Source organism: Saccopteryx leptura, chromosome 4 (genome assembly GCF_036850995.1).
Source record: "Saccopteryx leptura isolate mSacLep1 chromosome 4, mSacLep1_pri_phased_curated, whole genome shotgun sequence".
Lineage (NCBI taxonomy): Eukaryota > Metazoa > Chordata > Mammalia > Chiroptera > Emballonuridae > Saccopteryx > Saccopteryx leptura.
In genome coordinates this window covers 46,866,387-46,879,096 of record NC_089506.1, presented here as the reverse complement: position 1 = coordinate 46,879,096, position 12,710 = coordinate 46,866,387, and the positions used below count along the sequence as shown (strand labels likewise).

Sequence of the window (12,710 nt, the reverse complement as noted above, 5' to 3'; positions counted from 1 at the left end):
CAAAGTCCACAAAAATGTCTACTTCGAGACAAATCTTCTTATACCCTCAATTTAATAAAACTGAGACACTATTGCATGCATCTAATCAACAAATATATATATATATATATGTTAAGCATCAACTTGTCTTAAAGTAACATGCTTTCTATTTATGAGCTCACAATGTCATGAAGAATTGAAAGAGTGTAAAGTAGTGAGGAGAACAGAGAATTTAAAGCTAGACATTGTTTTTGAACTTCATAGTGTCATTTACTAGGTTTAAGTCTTCTGAAAAAACAAACCTTTTGAGTATTAATTTTCTTTGCTGTAAAATGATGATGAATCTTAACTAATTGAGATAATAAAAACTAATATGTAGCAATTGAGAAGTAACTTTGGTTAAGAGCAGGGACTTTGGCAACATGGGTTTTAACCTCAGCCCCACTCATTAAAGTTCTATGGAATTAGACAATTCACTCAACCTCTTTTTGTTTGTTTGTTTCAAATTCCACATTTATAAAATGGATGGATGGATAATATTAGTGTATTAATAGCTAATTTAATGTATTAATGGATGGATAGTGTAGTGTGCCTACTACATAGATTTGTTGTGAGAACAAATGAGTACTCAGTGGTACAGAGGCTGACACACAGTGTCATATAGATTAGTTGTTAAGCACATTAATAAGTACTCAGTCAATTATAGCCATTGCAATGTGCACACTGATCCCAACTGTCACTCTATACCACTTCTATATGCAAATCCTGAAAAAATACTGTACAGGATTTTTCCTTCATTCAACAAATGCTTATATGATGTTACATGCCAGGCACTGATGAGGCACTGACTTTAAAGAGGTTGTCTGCTATCATTATAATATATGGGTCCCAATTAAACCTGATATCAAAGCACTATAAAAGTATAGGATGAAATACATATTACACACACACACACACACACATGGCATTTCATACCATATAGTTTTATGAAAAGTCTTTTCCCTGAATGACAAAGTGTCTAGATTCTTACTAACACTCCTTACTGGTACCCATACAACCCCAGTAAACAGTAAATTGTGACTTATTTATGTAATCTGAGTGTCTTAAAATGAACATTGGAATCATAAACAAAATTACTAAATTAGCTATTGTTGTCTAGTCCTGCCTGACTTTAAATTTCACCAACCCCACCAAAAGTATTTTATGTGTTTGCGTTTACCAATATATATATTTAGCTTTTAAGTGATAAAAATGACAATACATAAAACATCATGTATAATTGGTATTATCAAAATACCCAGTCATTTTTGGCTAAAGTTTCTCACTACTTGGGGAAAAATTAATATAAAGTATACCTAGAAGAAACTTCAATTTCCAGAACTAAATGGATAAATCAGGTTGAAAATTATTTTATATATATTTTCCTGTAAGTTTCTGCCACTATTTTTAAAGTAAATAAAATTTAGAAGACATCATTTTACATTGAGAAAGAAAGATTCATGTCTATTTGAAAAAATATATTCTTAACAATATATAGAATAAATTTTGGGGCTAAGCATAGAACTGTACTAAAAATTATACTAATTTAAAATATTAAGTGAAACCTATAACTGATACTGGTCACCAGGAGGGTGTGATTGGAGAGAGTCGGTGATTCTAAAATCTTATATCATGAAATTCCAAAGGATATCATCACCAGCTAACAATACTATTTTCTCAATGTATGTAAACTAAATTCAATCTATGAATATAACTTAATCCAAAGCAAATCATCTTCCTTAACCTTACTTACATCATACCTAACATACTATGCTATCTTACACTTTACTTATCACACCACTTAGAAGTTATTGCACCATTGTGACTTTAACCACTTTAAGAAGCCTACAAAGAATGTAGAATGTTGAAATCATAAAAATTAAGACTCAGAAAAAATGCATAAGCAAGCAAGGACAACATTTTAAAAAACCTTTAACATTATTTATTCTCCAGTATTCCCATAAGATCTCTCACTTAGAAACCCTGCATTTAACAAAATACCTTTGTCAAAAAATAGGACATTTCAATTTAGAAAAACTATAGTTTTATCTTGTCTTTATATATCTAGCAAATAATAAAATGCCAATTGTCAAAAAGTTAGCAACAGGTATATCAAAACTAAACAAATACACTTCCAAAATAAAAGAAGAATAATTCTTTGGGGGAAAATATTCTGTTGTTTTATTGTGACCTAACTAGACAAAATAAACAGGTAGTCTATGTATTTTCACATGGTAATGGCTTTGCAGCAGTCACGCAAAGGAAGGTGGTCTTTTAAAGACTCTTTGCTGTTGATTATTTTCTGAGGTGGGCAAATCTTTACTTATACAGGACTTCAAGGAAGAAAGATCACTTTTCATAGGTGTACTGGTGGGCCTCACTAGCACTCTGAAGCAAAGCAGTTTTGTTCTTATTGGTATATATGAACTTATGCTTTTTATGTACTTATTTTTTAAAAGAGAGAAATTGTGTCAACTTAATTTTTCTTAAATTTTTCCATTTCCATTGATTTGAGAGAGAGAGAGAGAGAGAAAGAAGGGGAGGAAGAAAGAGAGAGAAGCATCAACTCATTGATTTACTTATTCTATTCAGTTGTGTACTCATTGATTGCTTTCCTTGAGTGCCCTGAAAGAAGGTCAAACCTGTGATCTTTGGTGCAGTGGGATAACAATATACCTACTGAGCCACCTGGCCAGGGCTACATTTATGCTTTTTATATTACAAAAAAACTTAAAAACACATTTTAAGTAGCTCTTTTTTTTCCATTCCTTACTTCTTAGGACATCCTGCAATTTATTTTAGGTAAAATGTATTAGTGAGAACCTTACACAATTACTGATTAAACATTCATGTCACATAATACCATGGTTCCTATGACAGTTAGCAAAAAAAGGAGATTGCAAGAAGCAACTGTATTAGCCATACCAAAGATTTTGAAAGGTTATGATACTACAGGCAATCAAGGTTCTTGTTTGATTTAAAAACTCATAATAGAAATGCAACACTTTAAGTATAACATGTTCATTTTACATCTTTGCATGCAATTTCCATTTTAGTTTTTGTTTTTTGTTAAGATTCAAATAATAAAATCATTTGTAAATTGTTTGTTGCCTTGTGCCTTCTTTCTTTAGCTAAATTAGAAAGTATCTAAATATATATTATTGTGAATTAATTAAGCCTTAAAATGAGGTTGGTTATATTTTTGCATTTTTTAGAATAACTCCTAAATATATTAACATTTCTTAATCCTGTAAAAGTTGAATAAATTATATGTCTATATTTTAGGGAAAGTATGACGATATAAAAGTTTTAAAAGTATATTTTTAGAATAGCCTAGTTAGAGCACTATGGTTCAATGACATATTTTTTAGCTTTAGACCTGTTGACCTTCCTTATTTCACTGCAATTCAAGGTCAATTATGAATACCCAGAGCATAGCACATACTCTATTAATATTTGAGAGTCAACAAAGTGCAGAAAACATAGACTTAGCTCCTAACTACACCTTAATGAATACATGTGCTAAACAGCACTAATGAGGTATAAATGCCACAGAAGTATTATTTTGAGTTATCTTCAATGAGAAAGTACTTCTCAAAGGAGATGACATTTTCTCAACACTTTAAGAAGCCTGGATAGTTTCAACAGATCAAGATGGAAAACAGAAGATCTTAAGTTCAGAACAAAGCTTAAAAAAAACAAACACCAGGGATTTAAAAGCATGTGGCTAATTTGGGGAACTCTGGTGCCTGGAGTCTATTGAGGTGGGAGAAGAACAGAGGAAGATGAAGCTGGAAAGGTGGGATAGTTATGGTGCCCACACAACCACAAAAAGCCATCTTGTTAATTCCAGTCCTTTATAAGAAGATAGAATTGTACAACTGGTACTCAACTAATACAATCACTCAATAGGGGTTGAAGGTAATCAGAGTTAGGGATAGAGCTCCTTCCAGAAGGACATATGTAACAATGTCATACTCACTACTTACTACTTAAAGGAGCATTAAAAACAAAAACAAAACTCTGCATTTAAGAAATATATATTACTCATACCAAACCCACACAATATGAAACTATTCTTTATTCTGTTTGCCAACATGTCAAATGTATTTGTATTTATGTTTCAAAATGTCAACTTCAGCCAAAATGGACTATGATATAAAACAATAGCATATTGAGTTTCTACACCTCCTTTGTTTCTCCCAACAGGGTAAGACTTTTCCCACACTAGGGTCTTCACACAGACACATTACTCTTTAAATCTTTGCATCTTTCTCAGAGGTCAGCCCTCAACCTGTAGCTCTCAGTGTGGCACATCCTAACTACTTGAACTAAATAAGACCCTCCTCCTGTTCTCAGCCCTGTTTATGCTCTAAAAGACTCAAAGAGTTTTGTAATTTCTCCCTTTCCACATGCAATGCCTTTCTACCCCATATTTGTAAAGCTCTATGATAGAAGGAATTGTATCTCTTCTAGTCACTGCTCTACATATATGATACCTGAAACAGAATTTGACATTTTAAAGATTCAATGACTATTTGTAAAATTAATGATTTTTTTGATATGAAGATATATAGAGTTGTCATACTGAAAAGTTGTATCTTTAAATTTATAAGACAGATTTTTAAAATTTCCTGGTAATTATTCTTCTGCAAAGAATAAGTATTGGAGAAAAAGGTAAATATGCATGAGTATTTCCAAAAAATATATTTAATAAAACATTGAAATAAGTATATATATTTATATTATATAGAATATATATAATGCACATAGTATAAAGTTTTAATATTTATTTTGCTCAAATTAATAGTAAATTAACTTCTTTCTAATACTCAAGAGAAATATCTATATTTTGTCTTCACTAAATAATATATTTCTTTATATATAAGAAATATAAGGAGGCTAAAAGAAGAGGTTCGGATGAAATTTCCTTCTAGCTGATATCTTTTTTTCTGTTCTCTCATCAAAAATAAGGTAGCAAATGTAACCGCAAATATATTTTTCTTAAAGATCATTGAGGCATGCATACCACTTTGAACTCATGAAGACCAAGAGAGCTGTCAGGGTTGAAATGGGGAAACACACTATTAGGAAGCTCAGATGCTTGTCTATATCTGGGGAAAAGTAATATCCCCATCTTAAAATTCAAAAGTGTAAAGCAAACCTTCCTTCATCATCTAATATGACACAAACTGTTTATTGTACCTATTTATAAAATAATCTCTTGATTGTGTATAGATTAAAAAATGCAATAAATTTAATCATTGTTTATAAGAAAATAAACTTATCTAATAGAGTTTGTTTGTTTACTTAAAGTAGATGGCAAATTTGTAGCTCTGCCTGGTGAAAAGTATGTTTAAAAAATCTGATAAAATAAGGGGAGAAGCAAACACTTTAAGCCATGATAATGTAACTCCATAGATCAACAATATTTAAAACAGTCAAGTTGGTCTTCTAATACAAAGCTTTGCTGGATAAAGATCCAGGCTAACGTGGAAAATTAAAATCTATTTTTCTTAATAGCTTCTACACTGTTCTGGAAATATTGTCCCCAAAAACTTCATCCAAAAGTATTATGTTTATTTAATTATTATATTCATATACATTTATTTCCTTTAGAACGGGCACTCTGATTTTTTGGGAATGTTTTTCTTTTAAACTAAGAGGAAGTAATTTCAAATTTCTAATTGTGACTATAAGGAATTGTCCATAGAAAATACTTAGCTTCAGCCTTTTTCAAAATTAAGTATTAAAACTTTTGGTCATAAATCTTTAAATGTGTGGAACAGTCACATAGATTCACATGTATCGCATATGCTTCCCTCTCCTATCTTTGGAACAACAGGGCATTTAAAACAAATACAGCTGGACACTGAAATACAATGTGCTGGGCAAACATATACACCTATTAATGTAAATATATCTTTTGATGTTTCCTGACAAGCCCACATAGTTATGAAAAGCAAGCAATACACATTTCTCCCACAGAACACCCCACATGCTCTCAAAGCAACCGCCCTTAGCAACTGGATGTGGAGAAAAGCAGAGATGAACAAAAGCCGCTGGGCTCTGCTTCCTTAGTGAGTTGCTTTCTCCGACCCTGACATTTTAAATCAGCAAAAGAAGGTCATGCTGGGTACTAGTTGTTTCTCAAATAAATAAATAAATAAATAAATAAATACATAGGTATAGTAAGGGAGCTACTCTAGTCATCCGTATGTAGTAGCTGCCTGGTTTGCCTCATGTAACTCGCGAGTTCTTTAATTAAATCTGATCCATATTGGGGATGTATACTTCGCCACACCTCCAATTAAGACTCATTCTTCCTTAGTCTGTGTCCTTTCTACATCTTAAGATGTGAGCCAAGGGCTTCGGAGTGCTCAGCGCTGCTGGCTCAGGAGCTCTCCCTAAATCTCAATGGAACTAGCTCTTCGCTCACACTAACACCCTCCACTCACTTCTCGTACACCGCCAGCCCTTGTTGAAGGCGCTGTGGAGATCACCCCCATTTCCCCCAGGTCTAAGAGCTAAGGAGGTGCCAGGACACCTGGGAGGCCAAGTGAACCCAGACACAGAGAAATCGCTGACACTTCCCATCAGACTGGAGGCGGCCAGCGTGACCCCGGGGTGGAGCGGAGATCTTGGCCCCGCATTCCCGGGTCAGAGTCTGACTCTGTTTCCTGGGAAAGCCAAGACCGTCCGAATATAAAGATTTTCTTTGGAACCCAGCCCACGTGAGACTCAGGAGCCAAAAGGCAGCCGGCTGGAGCTGGCCAACTTGCCGGCTTCTGGCTGGGCTGAGTTTCCAGGGGCTACAGGTTGCCCGGGAGCCGATGCCGCTCCCGCGGCCGGAAGGCGCTCGGGGCACTCGGAAGGGAGACGTGGGGGAGGGGAGTGACCGGGAGACGGAGGGAAGAAAGGGGGACCCCAAAGAGGTCCCTTTAGGCGGGGAGCTGGGGAGATCCGAGGGTGCACCTCCCAAAGTGACCCACACAGACCTTGGCGCCGCAACCTGCGCTTCTTGAGGCCGAAGATGCGCACTTTGGAGAAGATATCCACCAGGTTGCCGTTGCAGAGCCCGCGGTTCTTGCTGGGGCTGCTCCGCCTCCTGCTGGCGGACGGCCGGTCCCAGTGCTGCTCCCGCGCCTGCCGCTTCTGGCGGATCAAGCCGCTGGCGATGGCCGCAGCCATGGTGGCCTCGGAACGGGTCCGGGAGAGGTCGGGAACAGAGGATCGGGGAGCCGCGGACGCGGGAGAAAGCAGAGGCTGCGCGGACGCCGGCTCGCCCTCGGGGAGGCGGGTGAGGGGAGGCGGGAGGGGTCGGGGCGAAGGGTCGGGGCGATCAGTCCCGCCTGGGACCCATCGCCCTCTCCGCGGATCGCGGGGCCAGGTGCGCAGATGCGCCCGGGGCGCGGCGGGGCGAACCCCAGGAGCCCGAGGTCGTGTCCGTCGCCTCCTGGGCGCGTCGGAGCCCGGAGTGTGGTTGGGGCTGCGGGCTCCGCCGGGCACCGCGAGACGCCGGAGCCCTCTCGGGGGTCGCCACCACCACTCACGCTGCCTTTTTGCCCTGACTGCCTTCTCGGCAGGCGGTAGAGCTGGCCACCTTCTTCCAGGACACTGTGTGCAGGGCAAGTCTCGACCGGGACCCGGCGAGTCCGTCCGACCAGTGTGCGCTGGGCAGGACTCAGCGCCGGGCTGGAGCTGCCCCCCGGCCGGTGCCGCCGCCGCTGCCGCCCGCTCTTGGGTTCTGCCGGTGATTGTCAAGTGCTTTGGAAATCAGCATCTGGAGAGAGCAATCTTCTCCTAGGAGATCTCTAATCAAAGCGCTTCGTTCCCATCCCACTACACCCCCCCACACACGTCCCCCTCTTCTGTCTTCAGAAAGAAAAAAAATGTATGTATATATAATATTTTAAAATATTATTAATAATAAAGACAGCTAAAATGGATTGCAAGGGGTGGGGTGCTAAGAGGTTGAGCCGAAGCAGATGAAATTGAAGGAATATCGCTGCGCTTTTTCTTAGATGAAACTCGTAGGCTTCCGAGGGGTCCGCGGCCTAGCTGGGGCTTTTGGATCTTAATGTGTCTCCTGGTCCACAGAAACTCTAAGCTGCTGTTGGAAGGTGGTTTCCGCCCTCTCTGCTAATCCCTTCGGAAGCCACCCCACCCTGGGAAGGAGGAGGAAGAGGGAGGGAGGCTGGGAGAAAGGAGCGTGTGTCCTGAGGAGGGAGGCGCCTCCAGTCCTTACCTAGTCCACCCAAATTTGCTGAACTCTCCCTTCTGTTGCCAGGAAGGGTAGGCTTGTCATTTTGAAACAGCAACACGGAGAGAAAGGAAGGAGGAGGAGAAGGTGAGAAGATGTGGCAAAGTGACTTGGGGAGATCTCTTCTCAAATTTGCTCTGTAGCACTTGGAGAACATACAGCTGCTGTATGCTACAAAACAGCAGCTGGACAGGATAAACACCCAATGGAATATTGAAAAAATCATGGCAGAAATATTAAGGGTGGGGGGGGGTGTCACAGTATTCCACTGACAACAAAAAGCAGTCGGACTGAAGGACAGTTCAATCTGAGATATCATCTTTGGTGTGCCTAGGTAGTGAAGCTTTGACAGAGGGCAAAGCCATAGAACCTGTGTCTGACATTCAAGTACAACAGCGCTGCCTTCTCTCTTTGATTTCTTGTCTTTATCCCCACAGTGTTTTGTCTTGGATACATAAAAATATGAAGGCCCACAAAGAGGGGATCAAGTGGAGGGCACCTTAGGAAAGGAAGTTAGGGGGCAGCACTTCATGCTTGGATGAGACAGATCCATGGTTTCTAGGATACACTCCAAGTGACAGACCGAATGCAGCTGTTGTTAGAGTAGCTTCTTCCCTTTTCCTCTTCCCTGTTCGTTGGTTTATCATTACAGAAAAGAAATGCCCAAACCAGACTTCTCACAATCCAGAGTGAAGGATGCAGGAAAGAAGACTCATGTGGTGATCAGAGACTTGAAGTAATCTCTTCTCTAGTGACTCCTTTAAAGCTGGAGAGAAGAGGCACACTGAAAACAACCCTGGGAACAGTTCTGAACCAACACACACTTTCTTTTTGTCTCAGGAATAAGCAATAAAGTACTGCAAATACTTGCAAGCATGCTAATGGGAAAAGATTACAGAGAGGCTATATACCTTCTTCTCTACAGAACTTTTTCTCAATCACTCCTTGTAGGCAATTACTGCATGGCTGTTATTTGTTCTATTCACTCCATATTTGCTAACAAGTCTTCTTTAAGGAAGAGAATTTAATGTAAAGGGGGCATGTAGATTTGGGTCTAGAGCAGTTAGGACAATATATATCGTGTTTAACATTAAAGAACATACTCTGTTAGCTTATTTCCCCTACCTTGTTATATTATAATCACAAAATAATCACAATTATTAAATAGAATAGGTAGGAGTAATTTTGTTGGAAATTTGCAAATTCTAATCACCCATGAGATAGTAAAAGTGAGGAAAAGAGGTGTGTTAACTATTTTGCTCTATCTCTATCACTTTATTCCCTGTTTTGCATGTCTTTGTTCTTACATTTTTACCAAGTGTGTATTTGTTCTGTGTTTTCATGCTAAAAAAAAGACAATCTGTAGAGATGGAGACTTCTAATAAAAGGCTACTAAAGTATTTTTTTTTAATTTTACTAAAATAAGTTCTATTGAACATAAAAAGAAGCTACTCCTTCAATGCATTATTGAAGATAGGCCATTTCAGATATTATAGTTTGGAATAGTCAAATGACCCTACAAATTAAAGTAAATATATATACCTAGAGCTACTAGTGAGTTTTTTCATAAAAGCAAAACGTTAAGTATAGTGGCCTGTTAAATATATTATCACTCCCTCTATCAACATATCTTTACTTTGTAAGGTTTTTCTTTTTGTCTTTATGTGTCTATTATATTAATTTGAACAGAGTGACTTTAAGCTTCGTATTATTATAGTTGTGTTAATTGTTTTATTTCCAGGCATTTTCTTACACTGCAGTCTTTTCCCCATCTCTATGGTTTGGATAATCAGGGAGGTCGGGATTTTGTTCCTTCATTGTTCCGGCAACCTACAGACGAGACTGCGATTCAGCACCGCGGACAGGGATCCTGCCCCAGTCGCAGCTCTCAGAGCCAATGCAAGTTCCCGCGTGTAGGAGCGCTGAGAGTCTCTGATAATCTCCTCCCTTAAAAACGCTTTTATCTTTTTCTTTTTTTCAAAGTAGGAAAGGAAATTAATCCTCACAGCTTCTACTGACATTAATAACACACACCTCGGAGCATAAAGCTTTTCTCAGCTTTTTGACAACCGAGAACTACTCTTTCCTGATGCATTCCGACCCCTGGCGCAGCGCCTGAAACAGGGACTCTTCAGTCTTCAGGGCTTCCATTCAGACTGTGAATTTCACAAACCTTGAGCAGTCCTTTCTATTTTATATGGTTTCCTGTTTTTAAGGGAGCTTGGGGTGGGAGCAGCATTGGGATAATCAACGTCTTTTAGCTTAATCCCTGCGTTTCCCTTTTACCTCCCCAAAACGCTGTTTAGCTGTTTACACGCAGAGGTAAGCGAAAGAAAACGCAAGAGAGCCATCTGCTGTTTTAAGCTGTGATAAAAACATGGGCAAAACTAGAGTGAAAAGCCTTTCAAGGAAGAGTGAACACAGTTCCACACTTTACTGTGATTTAGAAAATAATTTTCACTCATGAGAAGATACTTGCAATTATTAGTTTCACCTTTGACTTCATAAAAATATATATATCAAGTACTGCCCAGATAGAGTGGTTCTGACCAACCTGTTAGAAGTCTGAACTCTGATTTCAGACAGTCTTGGCTCATACCTTGATTCTGCTACTACCTGCAGCAAATTGCTTTAGTCTCTCTCAGATTCAAAGCCCTCATCCTAAAATTGAAATCCTAATAGAATAGCCTTTACAACTCTTGTGAGATCAAATTTAGTAAATGAATGTAGAGATTCTAGTACAGTGTCTGGCACATACTGACTGCTAAAAAATGACAGCTATTATTTTTATTATTTTTCAGATCACTCATTTCTATCTTGTAATTTTTTTGCCAATTTCTGTATGTTTTTCAATATCAAATTATATGTATTCTCATGTATATTTTCTCACCCCTAAATGGGTACATGGCAAGATTTAAAACAAGCTGACATAAAAATTACTTTAAGTTTTTGGTTAAAGCAGTCCAAGTTCTAACCTTAGTTTGGAATTGACTAAATCTGTGAGCTCAGCTCTGTAACTGCATTTCACTACTCATTGAATACAGATAATAAAAATATTTTCTTTCCTGACAGAAAGTAATGTGTGTACCTATGTGTATAGGTCTAAACTGTAAGGTACCACTAAAGCATTAGTTTGTTGGAAGCTGATTATATGATTTACTTCTCTGTGTTTTCAGCTCTCCTGAAGATGTCATATTCTTCTTGGTCCCTTTATTTAGTATGTTGTTTTCTCTGCCTGGACATTTTCATTGGCCCTTCTCCATACTCCTCTCAGTAATACAAAACTGGCTAAAACCACAATTGGAGTAAGGTAAACATAGACTTGACTATGTGTTTTGAACAATTCACTTAAACCTAAGTCACAACTTCCTTTATATAAAACGGTCATAATAATACAGTAAGGCTATTATGAGGATTAAATGAAAACATGTATATAAAACAATTAAAGCAGTGTCTCTTACATAGTGCTAATTCAATAAATGGTAGTTACTGGTAATAACGTAACTCCTCATCACTCAGGTCTTCATTTTTCCAATGACCAAGTTCTTCATTGACAACTCTGTAAAGGTGTCCAGTGAGCATCTCATGCTAAACATGGCCAATATTAAGTGCTCATTCTTCTTTCTCAAATCTGGTCTTCTTCAATTTTTTCCATTTCTTCAATGACAACATACTAATCTCATTTCTTTCTTTAATATCCCACGTATAATTCTATTCACTCTGTCTTCAATGTACATGCAAAATATGCTTATTTCTCACTATCTCCATAGCTACCTACCATCATAATCATTTAGACTATTATAATAGCTACCTGATTTGTCTCTGGGGATTCAACCTTGTTTTTATATGATATGCTTTTAATATAATGGCTAACATATTGAAGGTATAAATAAGATTACATCATGCCACTGCTCAAAATCTTTTATCTCAATAGAAACTTAAAACCTCACATGCCTGCAATGCCCAATATAACTTGTATTTCATATGTACCTTCATTTGGTATTTCATATCTCTTCTACCAGTGGCTATTCCTCAAACTATCTGGCATGCTCCTTGAGCAGGACATTTATACTTGATAGTCCATCAGACTTTCTTACCTCCTTCAGTCCTCTGCTCATATATTATCTTCTCAATTGAGATTTTCTCTAAAAAATCTATTTTAAATTGTAATCTCCAAACATAGTCAATACCTTCTTCTTTTCCTGTTTCTGAGTCTACTTAGCATTTCCAACTTTTTAAAAATTTTGTACATTTCCCTTATTACCTGGGCTATTTTACTCTCTTAAAATATAAGCTAATGGGGAGCATATTTTGTCTCATTTGTCTACTGCCATATATCCAGTGCTTAAAATGGTATCAGGCAAAGTAGGTGCTAAATAAACATTTGTTTATCAAAAGCATTAATAAGTTGGACAAATAGACATATAGA

At 38.0% G+C, this 12,710-nt stretch overlaps 1 protein-coding gene across 2 annotated transcripts in view; it reads right to left on the bottom strand.

The window, feature by feature from the left end:
• FGF14 (fibroblast growth factor 14) overlaps window positions 1-12,710 on the bottom strand; it is a 769,918-nt gene that overhangs the window by 273,278 nt on the left and 483,930 nt on the right. Inside the window, exon 1 of one of the 2 annotated variants that reach the window (XM_066380603.1) lies at window positions 7,017-7,775. The exons of the other annotated variant lie outside the window; for it this stretch is intronic. Coding sequence (XP_066236700.1) covers window positions 7,017-7,209 — 193 coding nt within the window. The 5' untranslated portion in view covers window positions 7,210-7,775. Of the gene's footprint in view, window positions 1-7,016; window positions 7,776-12,710 lie in introns of those variants that run through there. 2 annotated transcript variants of the gene reach the window in all.